Source organism: Vidua macroura, chromosome 9 (genome assembly GCF_024509145.1).
Source record: "Vidua macroura isolate BioBank_ID:100142 chromosome 9, ASM2450914v1, whole genome shotgun sequence".
Classification (NCBI taxonomy): domain Eukaryota; kingdom Metazoa; phylum Chordata; class Aves; order Passeriformes; family Viduidae; genus Vidua; species Vidua macroura.
The window spans coordinates 13,943,119-13,967,261 of NC_071579.1; the positions used below are offsets into that span (position 1 = coordinate 13,943,119).

The window sequence follows — 24,143 nt, forward strand, 5'->3', positions numbered from 1 at the left end:
GGCCGCCGCCGGTTGGCTGTGCCGGGGGTGTGTGCGGGGCCGTTCCGCCCGGGGTAAGATGGCGGCCGTGACCGCGCTGAGGAGCAGCTGCCGAGCCGCGGGGCGCCTGGTAAGGGGAGCGGGGACCCCGCGGGCGGCGGCGCTCCCGGCCGGCCGGGGAGGGAGCGATAACTCGTGGCATCCCCGAGCCCTGTTCCAACCGTCCGATGGGCACACAGCGCGCACCGCGCCTCTGCAAACGCGACGCGCTCCCGGACCCGTCGCCTCGGCGGTGTCCGGGGCCGGGCAGCGCCTCAGCTCCCTCCCCGCTGTGCGCTCCCCGTGCTCCGCGCAGGTGACCGAGTCCCCGGCCGTGCCTGGGACCGCCCGCCCCGCGCTGCACAGGGACCCCCAGAAGTGGCACCCTCTGCCCCGCGCTGCCCGTGCCCATGCTCCCTGTGAAAGAAACGTGTGCCTTTCTGTAACAAGACAGTGACATCCTCCTCTTCTTTTATTTCTAAGTCATCCCGTTATTGCTTTACCTATGCGTTGCTCTGCCATCACCGCTTCTCCGCCCACGCATCAGCTCCCTTTGCATACCGCATCTGCACGGAGACGGTGTGGATACACGCACAAAAAAGGGAAACGTATTTCTTTGAATCCTAGGAGCCTTGATACTTGAAAAGTAGTTGAGATACCTTACCATAAGAAGTGAATCTACTTGGTTGCCTTTTTGAGATACTCACAATTTCATGGCCATAGACTTAGTTCATGCTTTCTTCTGTCTTGTACTATAGTCTTCTTGCTATTGTGAAGAGCGTTGGTTTCCTATTATGTCACCCCTATTTTGTGGGATGTTAGAGAAGAAATAATTTTTGAAATTTAGAGACAAAATTAAGGATCAGTTCCAGTTTCTAGTATGTTTTTCTCTTAATAATTCATATTGTAATTTTAAAGCATAATGATGAGGAAGTTTTAAATGATACTTTTGTAATCCTGTTTTCAGCCAGTAACTTAGAAATATTTATAAATAATTTTACTAATTAAGAGCATTGAAAATAGCACTTTCTTTTGAGTTGTATTTCTAACCTTCTACTCTTAAATCCAGAGGGAGATTCTGGTAAGATGAAAACACTCATCTTATCTATGTGCATGCTGAACTACGAATTGGCTGGTTTATAGTGTGTGTTTCCTGCAAGCACGTTTTGAATCTGAGCCAGGGGCCTTTGTGTGAAGTGGCGGGGAAATGGCAGATACCTGGACACTGGGACATGTGCCAGGTATTTAGATGAGGGATAGCATTGGATTAAAACACATTACCAGGGATGTTGCTTTAGTACATAGGTAACTATATACTTGGAAATATAGAATATGTATGCAAAACACATTCAGTGTGGGGAAATGTTCATTAAAATGACTCAGTGGGACAGAAGTCAAAAGAGTGCAGCAGGGCAATATCCTTTAATGCAAAGTCATTGCCTGTGAGCATGAACTGTTCAATTTGACTTGGAAATTTAGTGTTACTCCATCAGGTAATCAGTTCTCTGCAGGCTGCTTAAAAATATTTTGGTCTGAGGCCAGCATACATTTTCAGGATCAGTGGTAATTTAGAAAACCAGAGTTGGCTTGTTCTTAAGGAAACAACCAAAGCTGAACCGGAGAGGGAAGGCAGTTCTCCCCCTGAGTGCACTCAGCTCCCCCCTTGGCTGGGGTCAGACCGCGGCTCTGTCAGCCAGGCTGGTGTGGCCTCAGTCCCAGCGAGGGATTGAGTGGGCCCTCAGCTCCTTTTTGCCAGAGTCATTCTGCACACTGGAGACTTGCACAGGAAAGGTGTTACCTTGCTGTGGCAGTGTTGCCTTTAAATTGCTGTTTAGTTTAACAGTAGCCACATTAACAAGCTTAGTACTAGCAGTTATGTTTGGGGTTTACTGATAGATTTTTCCAGACATCAAAATATGTATGATGGGTATGCTATGGATATTAGAGCTAATTTTGTTTTTTATGTGCCATTTTTATTTCCTTGTTTGGCATTACACAAGTATTATGGTGATTAAATGCTGAAATTGTAAGCACAGTCTCCTTGTTTAATGGATTATAATTTTTTCCTTGTTGGTAAGGAACACTGCTCTGTGAAGAGATTGTGTTCTGTATTATTACTTTAACATACTAGCACGCAAGCTTTTTGGTAGAGAATGTGCAAAACTGAAAACCAGAAAGACTTTGGTTTAAAAAATGCAGTAGTTTTGAATTATTCCTTCAGATATAATATGAAGCAGCATGGTAACTCTTCAATAACAACACCAGTCTCTTTTTTTGGCAGTGACATTACTAATTCATTACCTGCATTGGTAACTAAAGGTTAAAAACCACATGGAAATCATTGTGAAACTTCACATTTAGAAATAGTTCAGAGATTTGATGTGCTCCTTGTGATCATCTTCACAGGTAAATACTGAATGTTTTTCATTTAGGGTCATATAAAGAGAGAAGAGAGTTTTTGTAAGTTTGTGATAAAAAAGTTTAGTTTAACAATTTTTTTCAGTAACATTTCAGTAGCCTTCAACTGGGAAGAAACCCAGAATTAAAAATAGAAGAAAAATAGGATTGTGAAGATGTACAGTATATAACAGTTTTGTAATTAAATGTGAACTTTAAATGCATTCCTAAAGTACAACTTTTCATAGCTTAAAATTGCCATGTTACCTGATTGTTAAATATGGAAAATTGTTTAGAGGACTAATGAAAAGATTTTTCTATTTGCTTGTTATAGGAATTAGAAAAAAATATTCTAGATCAGTAGGTACCATCTTAGTGGCAGGCAACTGAAAGGTAACTCAAATTATATAACTTTGTTGTGTCCATCATGATAAACTGTGTGGTATAAATATTTGTTCCTTAAAGAAGGAGGATATTGAATATAGCTTGCAGTGCTGGGTTAAATAATACAGAAAATGAGTACATTGTCAGGTCAGAATTGTATGGCCTGCTGAATAATGTACTTTTTAAACAGCGAAAAGTGATAGCAAATAGTTGAACAGTTTGGGGTGTGGGGAGGGAAACAAGAAGTTTCATATGCTCTGTAATTACTGAAAGGATTTTTTAAACAAGAAGTTAAAATGAACTTTCCCATGCAGGTATGCTGTTTTCTGGCTCCTCTAAGAAGATAATTTCTAAATTTTACAGTTTTGAGCTACTTGAGGTACTTTGAGCTACTTGAGGTACATTGTAGCACCTGAATTCTTTTCGTATCTCTAAATTAGTTAGAGATAGTATCTACAGAGAAATTGTTATTTTTATAAATTTTACAGCACTCTTAAGGCAACATAACACCAGAATTACATGAAATTTAGTAAATTTTACTGGATAAGAATGTGTCTGAACTAACTTGTGTTGAGATTAATAAAATACCTGTTTATGTCAATGCAAGCACTACCAGCTTTGCTTATGATCACAATCATGACTGATTACAAGAGGCTTTAAAGCTTAAAGTTTTGTCTAAAGAATCTTTCAGAAAATTCTGTAGACCCTTTAAAGTTGATTTCTGGATAAATATAATTGTAACCATAAAAGAAAACCATCTCATGGCCAGTTCTTACAAAATATCATTGAAGCTGATTTGAGATTATGTTTACTTGAAGATGATTGCCTCCTATATAGGAACAAAAATGAAAGGGCAACTCTGGGCCCTCTGGTGTGAATTTCCTTTCTGATTAGTACTTCAGATCAACCTCTATTGGGATAAATATGCTGGTTTTCCATGCAGTCTAGGGAAACCTTCCAGCATTCATCCTGGATAGGAATATTTCAGATGTCTGATATGGTTGATAGTGTGTGTGCTTTTTGTGTGCCTGTCCTGATTAAGCTAGCTCCTGAGAGAAACAATAGCAATGAATCACTCGCCAAATCCTGTCATGATTTCTGTTAATTGGTTATGTCACTGTGGCTTTGATCTCCCCATGTGTTGTGTTAGTGAAAGAAGTTAAAAACTGGCGAAGCTTTGGCTAATGTAAAGGTTACTGTATGTTCAAGAATGTATTCAGGGTAATTGTGTTCCATAAGAACTTCTCTTCTATGGACTAGAATGAAACTATTTTAGTATGACTGTTACATGGGGAATATTAAATGAGCTCTCCCTCCATTGTATTAACCCTTGAGATTTTCTCCCCAGGTTTGCATTCATCGCGTTAGATCGTGCAGCAGCATTCGCTTTATAAAATCAAAGTATGTGTGCGTGTTTGACAAATCTGCCCTCAAGTTTAGTCATCAACAGCGATTACTCAGAACATCTGCTGGTAATCCTTTTCATAATAAAATAATTTCTTTTATTTTGCTATTTTATGAGTGTTATGTTAGAGGTTTGCATATGGCTGGTATGTAGATTATTTCTGATGCATTCAGATTTTTCTGTCTGGTAGCTTGTATTTAATATTAAACTTGCTGTATTTTCTTATTGTCTGTTTCAAGTTTCATGTGGCCAAATTGTCCAGTTTAAGCTTTCTGACATTGGAGAAGGAATTACAGAGGTGACTGTAAAAGAATGGTAAGCTCTGCTTTCCTGGAAATACACTAAGAAATCAGCAGGTAGTTTAACAGCTTTATCTGTATGATCAATGAGTTATGTGAGAATACTTTTTGGGTTACTAGTGAAGTTTCTCAGGTTTCATTTTGCACATTTTAAAACCTTGTACATACTGAGCTTTTTATTTTGTTTGTTTGCAGTCTCATATATTTGTGAGTGGAAAAATTGGAAGGAATGGGATGCACCTGTATATAGGCTTCCCCTTCACTGATTGATGTTTTTTAAGTTCAGGAGGCCTGTTTTTTGTTATGTTTACTTAGACTTACTTAGCTTTAGAAACTTTACTTAGTTTCAGAAACAAGTGGCTAGTCTAAAGAATCCACATAATTTTATCCTGTACCCCTCCTCTATTGCTTTTAGTAAAGGATTTGAACTTCTGAATTGTTTGTAAAAAGCCAGTGATGAATGAATTAAACAAAATCAAAGTGTACCATGAAGGAAGGCAGTGTTGAAAGGCCCTTTTTCTTTGTACAAATACCTCTCTTTGCATGGAAGACAGTGTTCCCTACTATCCATTTCCTTTCTGAAACTGATAGTATATTGACAAGTTGAAACCAACAACTTCCTTGCATTCAGATTAAGCTGGGTTCATTCTTATTTTTAGGTGCTTTATAATCTGACGGGAAAACTCTGCTTCACTAAAATAAATGTAATATATGTGTCATGATATTCATAAACATTTTGTCATTTCACCCAACAAAGAGTTCTGTGGCAGTCAGACAAAATAGCAAACATATCCAGTATGTAGAATTTGTTTTCTCATCTGGAATGCACTTCCGTGTTGTGGGACGTATATTACTGAACTTACCAAAGGAATACACAGAACAGGTTTTTACACTGACTGTCTTTCCTCCCAGGTACATAAAGGAAGGTGACAGCGTGTCTCAGTTTGACAGCATCTGTGAGGTGCAGAGTGATAAAGCCTCTGTTACTATCACCAGTCGTTACGATGGTGTCATCAGAAAACTCCATTACAGCATAGATGATATTGCTTTTGTTGGAAAACCACTAGTGGACATTGAAATTGATGCTTCAAAAGGTATTGTAAGCCATTTTTTTTCTCATGCATATTTTATGTTTGTTGTCATAAAACAATCAGTGGCAGAGAAGCTTACTTTTTCCTCCTGAAAATCTTCAAAGATTTTTTCCCTTTATAAAGTCAAGAAATTTGAATAGAGAAAGCTGTGATATTTATTAAAGTTTAAAATCTCCTAGACATTTCCTCTTGAATATTTAGCTTAAGCAGCAGCCTTTAGCAAGCTGTGTTCCCATCCACATTATCTCAAAGTAAATTGTAAAAACTTCAGCTGTCACAGAATGGTTGAGGTTGGAATTTAACAAATGCCTATAATGTAGTAAAGTTAATTTTTTCTTTTTGTTTGCAGGTGTTGCCTCAGAAGAAGATGTTGTTGAAACACCTCCTATGTCTCATGAAGAGCACACTCACCAAGAGATAAAAGGTCACAAAACATTAGCAACCCCTGCAGTTCGTCGCTTGGCCATGGAGAACAATGTAGGTTTGCTGAATAAGGTCCTGCTACATTTTACCCAGCTTTTATATGGCAGTTTGACTGACTAGAAGAGCACTGATCTAGAGGAAACACTTGTTTTCAAATACATTTTCCATGTGTGAGAACTGCTGTAAAAATGAAGAGGGCTGTGCTTTCTGATGATTATGGTGGATGGAAAAAGAATTACTGGGCTGAAAAGAGAGCTAGGAGGCTTTAGGGTGAAGACTGAGAAAACCTTTCTAGAATGAAAATAAGAAACTGTCAGAGGAGATTCCTGAGACTCTCTACAGAGAAAGTAGGAGGGAAAAAAAAACAAACAAAAACCTTGTTTTGCTTTTCAGATTTGTATTAGAGGAGGGGATACTAGGTGATGTTTTACATGCCTTTTTTCCCTATGAATATTCCATTGGTTTTGAAAGCTCATGATGCATTTTTAGGAGAGAATTAAATGACAAATAGCTTTTCTCAAATGAATATTTCACTATTGATCCTGTGAGGTAATTAGGAGGTTAATACTATTCATAATTCCTCCTTGAAGTATGCATTCAGATACCTAGTGGGACTTTTGGATGATTTGAACTATGTTGAATACCTAATGAACTATAGAAAGGAGCAGAAAACTGCAAATATGTTGGATCAGAAATGGGAATAATTTTTAACCATAGCTTGCAATATAAGGTATTTTTATGTTGCTGTAAAACTAAAGTGTCACTGCTTGTTATGTGATTTTCAGATTAAATTGAGTGAAGTTGTTGGGACAGGAAAGGATAATAGAATCCTTAAAGAAGATATACTCAACTACTTGGCCAAACAAACAGGAGCTATTTTGCCTCCATCACCAAAGGCTGAAATTGTCCCACCTCAGCGGAAAGCAGAGGCTCTGCCAGCTGCTCCAAAGGACAAAGCACGCAAGATCCCTGTACCTATTTCCAGACCCATTGCATTTGCAGGAAAAGATAAAACTGAACCTGTAACAGGTAAATCATGAAATACAAAGTCTTGAGACCATGGTCACAGTAGACTACCAGTACCTGTTGCTCTGTGCTCTGTTAGTAGCTGGTTCCTTTTGATGGGAGTGTGTGTTTCATGTGGTTGTTACTCAGGTGAGCATTTAAGAAAACACTCTCTGTAAGAAGCATCTCTGCTGAAATTATTTTATGAAATATTTGCTCATGTTTTGGTTGGATGGAGTTGGGCTGCAAGTTGTACTTGCTCATTCTTCAAGTGTATGTTGAAACAGGTAGGAATTCTAAACATGGATTTGTCATGGGAGGAATCATTATGCAATTAGTGGCAAAGTGCAGTGAATTTAAGGGTTTATCAGTGCTGAGTAAAAGCATACTGCACTATTATGTGAGTAGCATTCACACCTGTTATGGAGAACAGTGCCATAAAAGACACTGAGGTAACAAAAAATCACATTAAAAGGGGAAGATTAAAAGTTTTTTGCTTGCCTTCCAAGCAGGGTTTATTTGGAGAGGCTGGAAAGTGTAATGCAGATTATCATATTATGATTTCAAATTTATACATACATAGGAGAGAGATGCAGTAATATAATCTGAAGTATTACAGTCATCAAAATTGAGTTTTATGAACTGAATAATTCAGTAAGTGCTCTTCACCCTGTTGTTCTTTGGTTATGCTTTCGTTTGGTGTTTGTATGTTGTGTAATTTGGTTAATGGAAACAGATGAAATTTCTATTAATATACTGTCCATAACTTCACAGAAGCTCATTTTGTTGGTTTAAGAAGACAATGAATATTTTCCAGGTTTTCAGAAGGCCATGGTAAAGACTATGAGTGCAGCCCTAAAGATCCCCCACTTTGGTTATTCTGATGAGATTGATTTGACTCAACTCGTTCAGCTGCGAGAAGAGCTGAAACCTCTAGCTGAAATCCGTGGAGTTAAACTTTCCTTTATGCCTTTCTTCATAAAGGTGAGGCATGCAGCAGAGCCTTGTGTGGAGTACTTACAGAGGTTTTACCAAAATCTGTTAAATGATTGTTGTAAGTTTGGAGCACCTCTCTTATCATCTGAGTTATGGCAGATCACAGGAAAACTGGTTTTTTGTTTATTGAGCCACTTATCAATTTACAATTGGAATTGCAGCTAGAGTTATGTAATGTCATTGAAATTTTTTGAAATATTAATGGGAAAGGATAGAGTGCCTTTAGCATAATTTAATATGGAGGCTAATTTAAATAAAATGATATCCTTTTCTCCCCTCAAAGTTGTATGCAGGAGTTGCTTACTAAATACAGCACTTTCCATGTAAAAAAGATAAATAGGGAAAATGTGACTGAAGTGGCTTTTTACGTAAAATACATTTTATGTTGACAGCTTATATTAATGTCTGGTTAATGGTGTTTGAATTGCACAAAACAAGTTTTCAAAATTGTCTGTGTTTTTTGAGCTCATATGAAATGCATCATTGTTCTTGTTGGTGTTATTATTATAATTTTTGTATTGCTGATGAATCCCTTAGGTCACTGACTGTGTTCCCTTCTGTTGTTCAGAAAAGCAGGCACTTGCACTCATGTGCAGTGAATGTACAGACTAATCTGGTAATGCTATTGCACTCAGAGTGCTACCTCAACACTCATTCCATATTGTTATTAATCTAAATTTTCTCTTACTATTAGTTCTTTTCCATGGAGCTCTCTGCTTATAAAATATAAAAATCTATTTTGTTTTCTTTTATTATATTTAACAGGCAGCCTCTCTGGGATTGCTGCAGTATCCCATTCTTAATGCTTCTTTGGATGAGAACTGTCAAAATGTCACATATAAGGTTTGTAAACGATGGATGAATGTTGTGAGCAGAAAGTGAAAAGTAATGTCTAACAGGGGCCTTTTAGAATGTCTGAGCTAATTATAAGAACTAAAATTATGGTGTTGTGCAGGATAATAATTTGTGTGTTCAGATTCTGAGATCTAGATTTGATTTATTGTTAATCTTATTTCAGTAGTTTGTTAGGTAAGAGTCACTTTATTGTTCAGACTTGCCTCAAAAATGCATATTAATTTCCTATTTTTCACCTGAATATGGGCCAAGCTTTTAAAATGAGACTATTTCAAATATAATACAACAATTTTTGGTTTTTTTTGTGCACAGTTGTTCAACTGTTCCAACACTCAAGCCTTATATATTAAAGTACAGTCTTGATAAAAGTTATATAGTTTTTATACAAGCTGCTGGATTGGTAATTCTGGGAAGCAAGTATCTATTTTCTTAAGTGATGTGTACTTGCACCTTGCAGTACATACTTTTTTTGTGCTGTTTTATAAATATCTCTCAGAATCCTTATATTCCTTTCAAAAAATGAAAAGCAAATGATCTCAGTGATAAGAGTGTTAGCTAAGGTCATCTGTAATGGAAATGGAACATGGGAGTCTCCCTTTGCAGAGAAACTGCATAGTTCATGATTGAAAATTTGTGGTGTTTTTAGATGACTATACACACACCAGATACCTTTGTTTCTTCTTTTTAATTTCTGTGTTCTCCTCAAAATATGCTATTTATGTTTTGTTATACATATGGCCATTCTAAAGTGCAGTGTTTTCAATGTGAAGTTGATTCCAGGACTTTGTATTCTCTGAAGGTGGAATTGTCAACATCAAGTTACAGTTTGCAGATGTGAGGCTAATTTAAATAAAATTATATCCTTTTCTCCCCTCAAAGTTGTATGCAGGAGTTGCTTACTAAATACAGCACTTTCCATGTAAAAAAGATAAATAGGGAAAATGTGACTGAAGTGGCTTTTTATGTAAAATACATTTTATGTTGACAGCTTATATTAATGTCTGGTTAATGGCACTTGCTACAGGCTTCACACAACATTGGAGTTGCAATGGACACAGAGCAAGGTTTAATTGTCCCAAATGTGAAAAATGTTCAAGTCTGCAGTGTGTTTGATATTGCTGTGGAATTAAATCGCCTCCAGTCCTTGGGCTCTGCAGGCCAACTGGGAACAAGTGACCTGACTGGGGGAACATTCACCCTTTCAAATATTGGCACAGTAAGTACAGGGAAAATGAGAGCTGCTTCTGAAATGCAGCTTTACTGAAGTTTAATATGTGAAGAACAAAGTCTGTAGCAATTAATTCAAGAGGCAATCTGCTTAAAAAAAGTTGTTAAATAATATCCCTGCCTTTTTGTTTTCTAGATTGGTGGCACTTATGCCAAACCAGTGATACTACCTCCTGAAGTAGCTATTGGAGCACTTGGAAAGATACAGGTATATTAACTTTATCTCAGTGATGAGAGTGTTAGCTAAGGTCATCTTAATGGAAATGGAAAATGGAGTCTGCCTTTGTTGCAGAGAAAATGCATAGCTCATGACTGAAAAGTTTGTGGTGTTTTTAAATGACTATGCACACACCAAATGTTTAATTAGAAGTCTCTTACACCAAAGGTTCATATTTGTTTTCTAGAATCCTGTTATATTTCTCTCACATCTGTGTTTAGCCTTCAGGTTAGTAAGAAACAATATAAATACAGTTTTACAAGTTTTGCAACATGGTGATAGCAATTTTGCGATCAGCAGGGAGAAAACTTGAGAAATATTATGAAAATGAATTTTAATTTCATAAGCCAGGTAGCTGAATCCATACAGAATTTTGGATGCAAAGGCATTTTTATATTTTCTGAATCTCAGGCTTTAATTCTTTAGTACAGACGTTGGAGCTCAGTGCTGGAAATAAAATTAGTATTAAATGAAATTACTTCAATGTTCTTCCTCTGTGCATTTTTTAGAGGTGCTTTAAGGAAACTGCCACTTTGAGAACTAAGAGTAAAATAAACTATTCAGGAAGAAACTTTAGAGTCAGGAAAAGCTTTTACTACTTCAGTATTTCCATGATGGTGGAAATAGGCTCTGACGGTTTATTATGCAGGCTTGCAATATATTCTACTCCACAGCACAAACAGTAATGGAAAGGTCTTGATTTTTAGCATGGTGCTGCTGCTGTCTGTCTAATTCAGCAAAATGTTTTAATTTAGATCAACAAATTAGCAAGAACAAAAAAAGCAGATTTGCTAATATAAGTATTTAATTTAATAATTCTGGTTTTGTCCTTCCTCTGATTTTTAGGTTCTTCCTCGGTTTAATAGCAAAGGTGAAGTAGTTAAAGCACAAATAATGAATGTGAGTTGGTCAGCTGATCATCGCATCATTGATGGAGCTACCATGGCCCGGTTTTCTAACTTGTGGAAATCTTACTTGGAGAACCCTGCTTTGATGCTGCTGGACCTTAAATAAATGAAACCATGGCTAGAATATGCCTTTAAACTGTGGATTGGACTGAATAGTTATAAAAGCTGTCTCTGCTAACATGTGCCCTTTGCTACGTGCATTATATAATAATGTTATGTGGTTGAAAGTTCTCAACAGCTGATATCAGTCTCAATTAGTTGTTGCTTCTTTAATTTTGTATTGCTGTAATTTCATCTACAGCAGACTGTCAAACTGAGTAGGTCACATATTCTGAATATGGTGGTGGTGGAATGTCTTTATTTTGCCTTTTATAATAAGAATGATTGTCAGGCTGGTGTGACTGAGTGCCACTGCTCTACACCTGCAGTATTTAGAATCTGAAGGGAAATAGTGGAGGGGACTACTCATAGTTCTTCTATTTTGGACACATAAATTTATTTTAACAAATAATATCTGAATTCCTAAAAGGGATCATGCAAAAATCATATACAAATAAAATGCCTTTAATGCTTCTTCCGTAAGATGTCCAGAGAGCTTTTTGTTGTTTAACTGAGTAAACCTCTTAAGTCTTTTGCTAGTCCACTTTTTCTGGCAATTACTTGCACAGGTACTCTTTATCAAACTATAAATGAAGAGGCCATATTTATTCAAATGCTTACTGACAACACTGATTGATAACTATCAAGGCCTTAATTCTCTCTAGAATATCCTATATTTTTAAAGGCTGAAAGTAGTTTCAGCCCTTAACGCTTTCCAGTTGTTTTTGATGCTTTCTGCATCTGTCTGTTAAAATGAAAGGAGAAAGAAAGAAAGAGAAAACAAAATAAAAAAGAAGGATCTTGTTTTATTATTCTGTCATTAGGTAAGCCTGACAGTAAGCTGCTGATGATCTAAAAGCTTGGATTCTGTTATTGATAATCAGATCCTAGAATCTGATAGGTTAATCAGATTCTACAAAGAATGGATGTTAAAATATACTGTGAGATAAGGACTTCTTCTTAAACTCAGATACAAGGCACATAATGAATAGGTTCAAGTTAATGCCTTTAGAACAGGAAACTTATGTGGCTTTAAGGTAAAATAAACAGATCATGAAGATTGCACTGCTGATTTAATGGGAGATCTGAAGAAAACTGTTGGATACAAATACCTTCTAAACACATAAGTTTCACACAGACATGAGAAAAAACAGATACATAGCCTTAAAAATGAATTTGCAATGCACAAAATGGACATTTTCTCCTTTTTTTAGATATATCAAAAACAGGAGCATTCTTCAAAATGGTAGACCAAAGTTGTCTATTGCATTTAGCTGTGAAGATGTGAGACAGGCTACCAGAGGTAGAATCCCTGCTATCCATGATGCTGAGACTGAATAAGAGAAAAGCTGGTAATGTACAAAGGGGAGCGTGGTGCATCCATGTAAGGTGCTATTAATATTTCTATTGTGGTATAAGGGTCTTTTATATAAAAGTCATTTCTTGCAAAGTTTGACTGTTATATCATGCTTATCACCTATTTCATTTTTATCAGATTTATTTATTCCTAATAAAAAATGTAAAGCCACAAAATACTGGTTTTTCTATTTGTGAATTTTATGCAGGCAATCCTATATGGGTGACTCAAACTCTTTCTTCTTGCCTTAAAAAACCTCCTGTACTCAAGGCTACCAGAAGAACACAGCCTAATGCCTACTTTCCTACACGTATATTGTTGTGGTAAGGGTTTAGTCTAAAGGCTTAGGATATTTTTAAATCTGATGATCATTGAGGAAATAGAAGTGTATGAAAAAAAGCAATAAAATTACTTTGAAATACTTAAGACAGAATCAAGGAGAAGACTGAAAGCTAAAGTACTTAGTGTCTTTTTAAGTAGGTAATGGTATTCATGTATTTAGTTGTTTGGGGATTGGAGAGGGTTCTTTGCTATAAAGTTCTGTGTGGTAGAGTTATAACCAAATTAATGATACTTTAAAAATTTCACCTTCACATTTTATACTCCAGTTCAATTGGTTAGAACTATCCAGTTTTATGGCTTCTGCCTCAAATAGTGACCTTGTAGCTATTGTTGTCTCTGTTCCCATTTGTTTGAAGTAAAAGATTCTGACAGACTTGTTCTCCTTTTATCTTCTCCAAAGGCTATTTGAAGAAATAGAATGTTAAATATGTTTCATAATTGGAACCACGAGAAGGGGTGAGTAATAACCCCTCTGCACATCCTGGTAAAGATTACTTTTCTGTCTGAACTTTGAAAATTTGCAGTAAAATTCTTCAGCAAGAGAATTCTTCAGCATTGGCAAAAGTAATGAGTATAGTACTCAGTGATGTAATACCTTTTCTCATCTGTTTAGTAAGTGTTGCTGTTTAATAGCACTTTAAAGCTCAGTTAAAGAGAAACATTACTAAAGGAAGCCGTAATTTTTAATTCAATACTGGCCTTTATGTCTAATTGTCATTTTTAATTCAAAACAAACTTATTGTGTAGCATAACAATATTCCTTTGTTCTTCTTTGTTCACAATTTCTGATAATGGGAGTCCAGTTTAGGGGAGCCCAGTCACACTCAGCAAACTGGGAAGACTTCAACAGGGGTAAATGCTTAGGGGGGGTTGCAAAAGTGCCTCATGTGATGCCTTCTATTCTCAGCATAGGTTAAAATTAGAACTAGACTGACATTGCATTGGAGTCTGAGTGAGAGTTTTAAATGGCTTTGGTAATGCAGACAAGATTCATAATTTATCTCTGCTCTTGTCCAGAAAGCAATGAGTCACAGAAAATCCTTGGAAACACCAAATAATTAAGGTAAGTTGTTGTTAAACTCTGATGCTTGGAGGTGAAGTTGGGAGAGCTGATTACTTGGGAGTGAATTTGCAGTTGTTTTACAGCTACACTTGGGAATTCACTTCTGAATTGTTGGCTGTGATGGCAAGATTATTATGGTTTTTATTTTCTTGATGAATAACAAGATCTAAGAACAAGACCTTTTTGAGGGAATCCTGTTATATAATGAAATCCTGAAAATAGCCATATTTTTAGGTCCTTTGATATTTCATGGTTCTAAGGCAGTATTTGTTGAATGATATGCAAAAGAGAGTTGTCCAGAGTAAGCTTTACTAGAAATAAGTATTGGTTTGACTGTATAGTATGATACTGGGTTTGGTAGTACAACTATTAACAAATGTCTCTTTTCTGCATAATTTATATAAAAAGGTTTCTAGTTTTCTACCTAAAAGGGCTTGTAGTTCAAAAAATATCTTTAAACAACAAGAAATGATAGATTAGTTAATCACTTGATCTCAATAGAAATATAATCCTGGAAAAAATCAGGCAATTTGAATTGTAACCACTAACTGGAGCAAAGAACCTCATGCATACATAGCATTACTGTTGCATGTTGAGATGGGGACTGGGAAGGATAGTTACTGTGACCACTGAAAGAGAAGCTAATCCTTCAAACTAGTAAATGTGATCACATTTATGTGGGGGAGGGAAAAAGTATACAGTGCTATCTTTACAGGAAAAAAATCCAGTTCCTCTGTAGGAGCCCAAAGGCCAGACTGCACTGCCACGCTGGGGTTAGTAATCATTTGTGTCACTTGTCAAATCCTGCCATTTATCCTTAACAAACAGAGAACACATAAGAGTCATAAATATTAATGTATTAGACCAGATTCTTCTTTATTGAAGCTTTATAATTTGATTTTGTGCTGTCTTTACAACAGGTGGCAATCCTGATGTTTTACATTTCATTCGCCTACACATTTTAACTTGATTTCAGTATAAGCAGACTTTACAAGTAAGTATATTAGCAAAAGACATAGTAAACATAAAATAGAATGATTGACAGTTTGAACACAAAAATAGTCACTAAGCAATTGTGGCTTATCCATGCCACACAAAATTATAACAGAAAAAAGTATGAAAGTAAAGATTGGTTCTAAAAGACAGACCTGCAGCAATTATTGTGGGAAATATATGTATGAAAAGACATGAAATTCCTCTTTTGTTGTAACCTACTTGCTTGTTCGGAAGAAAGTTATCCTTACTTTCTTTAGTTTAAGGCATATATAGGACATTTTTCTTACTTGCCACTACAAGTATCAGTAAAAAGTTAGAAGGGGAGCATTCAGATCATCAGTGTTCAGAGTACACTGCTGCTGGTTTGAAGTTTAGCCCTGTAAGCTTATCTGAATATCAGTATCTTGGCTCCTGTAATGGCAATAAAAATGATTTTTAGAGGGATGCAGTTATTAGGATGAGTGAGTATCCTATTTTGCCTCTCTTCAGGACAATATGTATTAATTATCTCACTAAAGGATACACTATTTCTAAACTTTAGACTGAGTTTAATTTCACATGTCAATTCTGATACTCAGTAGGGATACACAAACATTCAAAGAGAAATCAGAAGAATTTAAATGCATTTTCCTAAAGGTAATGCATTGCTAACTATAAAATGCATTGTAATGAGTTAAGCTATGAAGAAAATGAATGCAAATAAAGTATACTAATTAATTCCCAGGAACAGTTCAGTTTCTATAAAGTGCAAAACTCCTTTTGTGACAAGTATTTATATCAGGTAGGTGTCAGAATGCAGGTATCAGAATTGAACTGCCTTAGATTGCAGGTGACAGTTTAATGCCTTCCTGGGATGGGAGCAAATGCTCAAATCTGCTTTTAATAATTATGGTCAACACTTAGCCTACCATTGAAGGAACTGAGAGAAGCAGTTGTTCACTGAATAAGAGGGCAGAGATTGCAAAAATACCATTTCTTGCTATAATAAAATTTAACTAGGTGCAATGATCTATTTTTATAAAGAGAAAGCAGTGGATAAAATCCTGTCAGTTCTTTATATTAAGTCATTTGATAACATAGTGAAGTGGGTATTGCAGTATGTTATTTTACATGTCACTGTCTCCATCTGGTAACCCATACCTGAAGTGGTGCATTGGGCCTGAAATTCAGTCAAATTCCTGCAAGCAAATCTGAACATGTAAAGGATCATGGCCGAAACTGCAGTTTGCCTGGGAACATTCTCTGCTGTGAAGACACTCTGGGAAGTGAGAATACACAAGATAAATGAAGAATTACAGAAAGAAAAGGAATTCAGGCAGAGGTCTGCAGGAAGGTAGGTAAATTGTAACTCCTTAAGTGTGTGTAAAGCTAGATCGTATGTTACATTTCATTGGACTGTAATTGGTTTCTTCAAACTCATGCAGACTCTAATTCCTTAGTTGTTACTCCAGCAGGATTCCCAGTGATTAGAATTTATCTAGTGTCTGTGATAAAAATATTAGTATATGGATTAAATTCCCTAAACTCAGATACTAAAATCCTCTGCTCTGTAAATATTCTAACCAGTGAAGATTTGTTATGCTTTCTTCTCCATTGAGGTATTAACAGGGTTGCTTGGTCTTCTGTCTGGCCAGCAATTTTATGAAATTTTAAGTGATTTAGGATTCTATTTTTGGTACTCTTAATTTATCAGATGTATTTGAAGTGGAACAACAAATTCAAAAGTTACTCATGGAGAATATAAGCAGAAATCAAGAGAATGACCTTGTCATAATTCTTGTTTAAGTCCCCTTTGGAAAGCAAGCTAAAAGAAGCTGATTGATCTATTTTCTTACACCTATATGAGGTAGACTGGAAGGCTTTCATTTTAGGAATCTGCTTGAAAATGTGCTTTAGAACTTAATTCCATATGACTTTATATTCTGTGGCCCTGCTGCAACATGGTGAAAGTGAATGATGTCCTCCTTCTGAATGTAAATTTGAAGATCCATAAAATAGAATTCCTGTAAATTACCTCAGCCAAACATTAAGGGCTTTTCTTCTCTCCAACTGATAGTATGTTAACATCCAGATAAAATTAATGTTCTTTGACAATAAGGTGTTTGTCTCTTTTTCCAGAAAATAGATAGGATAGTAATTATTAGTTGTATTCATTGTGGCAGCACTGGCAGATCTTTTTTCCCTTGTAGGCTACTGCTTGTCTGGGAGGAGAGAGCTGCTTTAGCAAAGCTCAAAGAAAAAGTTATTAATGAAGGTGGAAGAGCAATTTTAAGGATAGAGGAAGAAGAATGGAAGGTAGTGTTGATAGGAATGAATGCTGCTTGTGTTGAATGACTGATGCATTAGAAAACTAATATTTACAACTTTACACTTACAGTGTATTTGTGTTTACTATTTGTGTTCTATTAACTGCTCACTGTGCTTTGCTAACAGTGAATTAGGACACACTGTTGTGAGTGTAAAAGAAAGTTGGGTGTTTTTTAGTCCTGAATATTAAGCATTACTCTGCAAAAGCAAAGCCCAAAAGACTTTTCTGCATTAGAAATTATTTTCACTGCAGAGTATGATTTTCAGTATGTAAATTCTCATTTAACATTCACACACCAGAACTACTGAAATGTATCAAGATGAAAACCCTCTGTGTTTGGGTGCATGTTTATTTGTTGTTTATTTTCTCTTTCTAAGAGTGAAAATGAGCCAGTAGATTCCCAGGACACTATTACTGTTGTTTCTCATGTGCAGAGCTAATCTGCTGTTAATACTAGCAGAGTGAAATCAATGCTCAGAGCCATGCAGAAATGCACTGACTAGCTCCTAGAAAGGGATGAGAATTAGTTTGTATTGAGGTCAGTGAGAACATGGCAGCCAGACCCAGCCATACTCTGGTGGTCTGCAGGCCAGTGGTCCTTGTTCAGAGCTCTTTGCATAGAGACAGCGTTGTTTTTTATCCCTCAGCTCTTCTGTTCTCAGCTGCTCACTGTTTTTATTAACAGAATAGGAAATAGAATTTAGATCGCCCTTTCTGTGCAACAGTCTGTTTAGAGCAGTTTCATCTTCACTTATATGGATTAAAAAAAAATAAAAAAAAATAAACAAAAACAAGCCTGAAACTTGTCAATGACAGTAGTGCAGGTATCTAAATCCTGGGAGCCAAAAGAGGGCAAGTTCAATCTGTGATCAGAATGACAACCCACACTGGTGTTCCCTTTAGGATCATGGAATCATGGACTATGCTGAGTTCATTGAGTTGAACTCCTGGCTTTGCACAGCACCATCTCTAAGAGTCACACCATGTGCCTGAGAACATTGTCCAAACACTTCTTGAACTCTGTCAGGCTTGGTGCTGTGACCACGGCCCTGGGGAGCCTGTTCCACTGCCCAACCACCCCCTGGGGGAAGAACCTTTTCCTAATATATTGATGTAAACCTTTATAAAATGTAAACCTTTTCCTAATATGTATGATATTAAAATCATATCAGTTATGCTTGCTACTTCTAGCATATTTTAGAAAACAGTTATCAGGATTCATTTTGTAACCTACATGTTACAGTATAGTTTAAGAAAAAGGACAGACTGTTAGTGTTTCAAATCAAACTTCTGCCTCAGCCCATATTCTAAGTTGAATTTCTTCTGGATTGTATTTCCTGTTGTAGACATTACCTTCATGCTTATTGAAACTAATCCATCTCCAGGAATGGCAGCTTCACAGAACTAGTTTGCAGAAAATTCCTCAGTTTATTGGAAGATTTCACAGCCTTGTTGTTCTGGATCTATCCCGGAACTCAATTGAAAGTGTACCTAAAGAAATTGGTGAGCTGTGCTTTCTTTTATTTTAAGCTGCTTTTCTAAAAAAATTGATCTCGCACAAAAGTACCATTTTTGTGCCTTTTGCTTGTCTAACAATCCTATTGGGTAGTAAGAAAACAGATTATTTAAATCTCACAGTGAGATAGAGATCTCCAAACTGTAAATTCCCTGTAAACTAAAAATGGGGCTGGATGGAAGAGACCTATCTCTATGAAAGGTCCCCATGACAAAAAAAGGACCTGCTTGTACAGCAGACATCAGAATGCAGCTAGCAACGTGATACTGGAAAACAGACTTCATGTTCTGAGTCCATGGCAGGAGTAGCCTAGTCACAATTTTTTGGTTTTGGGTTTTTCCTTGGAGCACTCAACTAGATTGCAGTCCTGTACCAAAGAGTCCTGAGATGCTGGTATTTGCAGTTTGGTAATTTGCTTGTTCTGTTTTGTGAGAACACAGAGCATTTTTCTAACAGTAAAAGGATAAGGCAAAACAAATACTATTGTGCTTCAAGTAGAATAAACATGAACATTTCTCCTTTGTGCTCTCTGCAGGCCAGCTGACCAGCCTCCAAGAGCTGCTTCTCAGTTACAACAGAATAAAATCTATTCCTAAGGAAATAAGTAACTGCATCAGTCTGGAAAGATTGGAGCTGGCTGTCAACAGAAGTATCTGTGATCTTCCTCCTCAGGTTTTGGCAGACTGTTTAGTTTTGTTTAATGCATATTTTGAATTTATCCAAAGCCAATTATCATTACGTGTTGCATTTCTGTTTTCAGATTTGCTGTGAAGCTGTGATTTCACAGTACTCCACACTGATGTGAACAACCTTTCCATGACTGGTCAAACCAAAGCCACATGTGAAGCACATACATACACCTGAGTAGCTGAAGCAGCCAGTCTTTATTTTGGCCAGATAAATGACTTGGCAGTGCATAGAGGGCAGTGACACACTCCATATCAATTTGTTTAGGCTTGATATCATCACTGATTTACCCCCCTAAGAATCTGATGCCTCAGCACAGAGAAGTTCCCTTTTATGGTTGAGAGTACAAATTCATACCATATGCCAGGAGACAGCTGTAAGCATCTTTACCAGAACATATAGATCTGAAAAGGGGTTGTGTGATTTATACAACTGCCTTTGCAGAGGTGAACAATTGTTGTTCTCAAATGTTTAAAACAATTATGAGAGAATGAAAACAACTACTTACCTACTATTGAACTTCAATTGGAACAGACCAAAATGTGAGAGACCTGCATCTGTAACTATTAGTCTCTTAGAGATGACAAGTATGTAACTATATTTACTTGTTTTAATTTATTTAAAAAAACCGGTCATGGCAATAGTTGACACCAATCAGTGTCTTGAAAACTGAGTGAGTCCAAATAGCAAAAACATTGAATCTTCAAATGGAAATGTACACTATTAACCGAAATGCAGAATTTACAAAATCTATGTGGATCCAGGTTGCAGGGTGTAACATAGAAAGTTCATAGTTATGTCCAGTGGAGACTGCGGTGATGTGAACATTGGGAAGCTTTGGTTATGTACACTTGAGTGGCACTCAGTGTTTAGACAACTGCACCAGATCTGCTATAAAACATCTTTGTACCACTTGAACATTGCAACAGCACCTAAATGCATGATTCATTCAAAGGACTTAGGTGCTGTGATACTGTGTTGCTTTTTTAGAATGTCTTGCCAGGGTAGTAGACGTCACAGGCATGGAAGGTGTCATGGTTCACTGCAAAATACAATCCTTGCAATTTGATACATAAAAATCTAAATATTCTACTAACAAAAAATGGCATATTGCATGGAGTATGAAATTCTAAGGACAGTGCTGTCTTTAACATTCTCTTCCTTGAGGCTTGGGGCATATCTGTATTGTAATCAGCAGTAATAGCACTCACTACTGGGTGGTAGGTAAAGTTCTGCTGCCTTATCAGTTCCCAACCTATCTACCTTCCAGGCAAAACTGTTACTGTCAGGTACAATCAGCTACTGGAACTCAAAACCATTCTGTGTTTACTGGCTCCAAAATGTGTTGTAATGTTTCTCAACATTACTAAATTACTGCTGTGCAGCTGCAGCAGCTACACCAAGTTGCATTAAATCTCCCCTTCTTTTCAGCTCAGTGATTTAAAGAAGCTGTCACACATAGATTTGTGCATGAATCAGTTTACTGCCATCCCTTCAGCTCTCCTCAACATGCCAAATCTAGAATGGTTAGATATGGGGGGAAACAAACTCCAGGAGCTTCCTGATGCAATTGACAGGTAAATACAGCTCAAAGCTCATCTTAGTCTCAATTCCACTGCATTGAAATTCTAATTAATAAACACTACTTCAAAAGATAATTTTTATGTTAACCTCACTCCAAAGTCAAGATTTTATCAGCCCTAATGTGATGTTTTGGATAAGCTGGAATAATCCATTTAATTAACAATAAATTCAGTATCAACTATAAGGTTAAATATTTATTGTCAATCACATTTTTGAACAGAGATTAGGTGATTATCTTGGATATGGGGTTTCCTTTGAGACTTGTTGCATTATGAGTCCTTTATGTGGCTGAAAAAATTATTTATAGTAACGACTGAGAGGATTAATTCAATCAATCTTGATTTACTGCACAAATACCTATTTTTCAGAATGGAAAACCTCCACACTTTATGGCTCCAAAGGAATGAAATAAACTCTTTGCCAGAAACCATTGGTAATATGAAAAATCTTAGTACTCTTGTTCTTAGCAACAACAAACTTAAGGATATTCCAGCTTGTATGAAGGACATGACAAATCTGAGGTAAGAAAAAGCACCAGTAATATAATTGAAAATAACTAGAAAATACTTTTTAAAGCCCCCCTTGAGTTGTAGATCATAGAGTGATACTAAGGGAGAGGAAAAGGCATTACCACAGTTGTACAGATGGATACAATAAATCAGCATAATTACACAGATTCACAACAATTAAGGATCTGGTGAAGTAAGCTTTGTGTAGTGAAACTTAGTTAAAGAAGTAAATTACGATAGCTACAATCTCACATGAAAAGTAGACCATAATACATTTTCCTATTTCATAGCCTTCCCACTATAAGTGCCCTTTGATATCACACTCTAAAGGCAAGAGCTCACAGAAAAATGTGGCAGGCATTAAAATGACAAAAAGTAGAACTTTGCCATTGAGAATTCGAGCATTCAGAATTAAACAAAATTTATTAGGTTTAAGGAAATGGATGAAACTGTCATGTACTTGATATGAAAAATAAAAAATAACGTAAATTCTTAATTGGTAGAATTTGAATTACTCCTCAGTATACTGTGACAGAAACTTCCCTGTTGTTAGCATTTTCATTTGGATGATTGGATGCTGGCTGTTTTAGAGAAAGAATTCTAGTCTGCATAAACCATGCCTAGCCCAGGAAGACAATTCCTGTTCTCAGCTCTTTTGGAAGAACCTCCTTAACTAAATATGTACAAGCATAGGCCCAAGGATGGAACAAGAATAGAGACACAGGACTGGCTCCTGCCTTGCAAAGCTGGGAGGAGCCACTTGCACTGTTCTCATCCGCTCACCTGTTTGTGAAAGCTCAATACATCTCACACTGGGGTCAGAAACTGAAGACAAAATGATGAGGACCACAATGTTTTTTCCCACCACAATCAGTTACTATTTTAAAGCATCTTCTTAGCTTACTTAATACTACTGATAGAGTGGTGACTTTAGTATAACAAGAACTTAATTTCCTTTTGCTTAAAATAGTATTTGAGAAATCTTAATTCAGTTTCAAAAGAATTATTTTCTCTGGGCAAAACTTACTGCAAGATTAACTTTTTCTGGTGAATTCCTAGATTTGTCAACTTCAGAGACAACCCACTGGAGCTAGAGGTAACACTCCCTCCGTGTGAGAACACAGATGAGGAGGAGCAACAGGAAATGTTTGGCATTGACTTCATGCACATGTATATCCAGGAATCACTCAAGAAAGCAGGTATGGCTTTTTTATTAATTCTGGTCTCTCCACAATACAGCGAGGAAGAGAAGGATAAACTGGATAAATAAAATCTAGGATATTTATAAAAATGAAACATGAATAATCTTCTTAATAAATGAGTAATGTAAAAAAAAAAATCTGTAAACAGGCTGTTACTGAGGACAGGGACACTTTTAACAGGAGTTGGCACCGAAGGTTTCCAACAAACAGCATAGATTTTGGTAGGAACATACTGGAACCATGGAGCACTGTATTAAATGTGCCTGAGTTACCTACACCATAGATAAAAAGAAGCTGATGGCTGTCTTTTGTATTTGCAATTTAATCAGTTTATACAGTGAAGGTCTTCTAGCATCCTTTAATTTATGAAGCTCAACTTTTCCTATTTTTGGATGTTGTCCAGATGGTAGTTCCAGAGGAAGATTAAGGGGGAAATGTCTATGTTCCCAAGATACATCTTTTAGCAATGAACTATCAAAACCTGATAAACAGATGTTTCTCACAACTTGCTTTCCCTGACACAAAATACAGTCACTTAAACAAAACACCCCCAGTTTCATCCCATTTCTAAAACATTACAAAAATTTGCTGTTGTCTCCGGGGCAACAGTTTTAATGTTGCAGTAGGAGACCCAAATAAGCACTTTGGAACTGATTTTCAGTTGGCAGCTGTTACTTGCAGTGAGCACTTCACTGCAGATATAAAATGTTCTCTCTGATCTTCATTCTATGTTTTGTGAAGGCTTAAAAAAATGAATGTAATGTTCTTGATTTAGAACACTAAGACAGCTTTTTTCTTATCAATATTTCATGAATGAATTATCAAATTAGCAAAAATATATCAAGATGACACTTCAGACATAAGTTTTCTTTCTGAGTAGATTCTCTAGCAGCACAGGCTGATCAAAGTACTTAGGCCTACTTAAATATTTTAAGAAGAAATACAAAGCTATTCTGAACTTCAAAGTGAGAATAAAGTGTGTCAACTTCTCTTATTTTAACCTATTGTCTTTCAGGAAATGTGGAAAGTTGTACTTCTGATTCTCCTCCTGTCATGAATCCTAATGAATAAAGAATGTAACTGTGAATGGAAGAAAATATCAAGTACATTTCTTCACAGCAAAGAGGCTACAACAGGTTTCAAATATTCTTAGGGATTTTATTTTTCCACTGATGAGAACTGATTTGCGTATTTGTAATTCCCAGTGAAACTGGAAAGTATAAGACCTTTTCTTGGGTACAGGAAAGATGATAAA

The 24,143-nt window shown here is 36.5% G+C and overlaps 2 protein-coding genes across 4 annotated transcripts; both read left to right on the forward strand.

Annotated features, from left to right (window-relative positions):
• Positions 1 to 53: 53 nt before the first annotated feature.
• Positions 54 to 12,859, forward strand: DBT (dihydrolipoamide branched chain transacylase E2). Of its 3 annotated transcripts, XM_053985675.1 has the most exons (12): positions 2,309 to 2,424; positions 3,114 to 3,178; positions 4,148 to 4,271; positions 4,444 to 4,519; positions 5,416 to 5,597; positions 5,944 to 6,071; positions 6,803 to 7,046; positions 7,840 to 8,006; positions 8,784 to 8,861; positions 9,898 to 10,089; positions 10,237 to 10,308; positions 11,164 to 12,859. In XM_053985675.1, the coding sequence occupies exons 2-12, from the start codon at positions 3,116 to 3,118 to the stop codon at positions 11,329 to 11,331; spliced, it is 1,494 nt and encodes a 497-aa protein (XP_053841650.1). In that variant the 5' UTR covers positions 2,309 to 2,424; positions 3,114 to 3,115; the 3' UTR covers positions 11,332 to 12,859. The 3 variants fall into 3 exon arrangements, with proteins under 3 accessions (XP_053841652.1, XP_053841650.1, XP_053841651.1); XM_053985677.1 differs by lacking the exons at positions 2,309 to 2,424; positions 3,114 to 3,178 and adding an exon at positions 54 to 109; XM_053985676.1 differs by lacking the exon at positions 2,309 to 2,424 and having other exon boundaries at positions 3,101 to 3,178.
• A 1,181-nt stretch (positions 12,860 to 14,040) lies between these two features.
• On the forward strand, positions 14,041 to 24,081 carry LRRC39 (leucine rich repeat containing 39). Its single transcript, XM_053984625.1, has 10 exons — positions 14,041 to 14,086; positions 15,007 to 15,080; positions 16,229 to 16,415; positions 17,272 to 17,377; positions 18,737 to 18,893; positions 19,442 to 19,578; positions 21,025 to 21,170; positions 21,546 to 21,698; positions 22,746 to 22,885; positions 23,904 to 24,081. Exons 3-10 carry the CDS (start codon positions 16,291 to 16,293, stop codon positions 23,957 to 23,959), a joined length of 1,020 nt encoding a protein of 339 aa, XP_053840600.1. The 5' UTR covers positions 14,041 to 14,086; positions 15,007 to 15,080; positions 16,229 to 16,290; the 3' UTR covers positions 23,960 to 24,081.
• Positions 24,082 to 24,143: the final 62 nt, after the last annotated feature.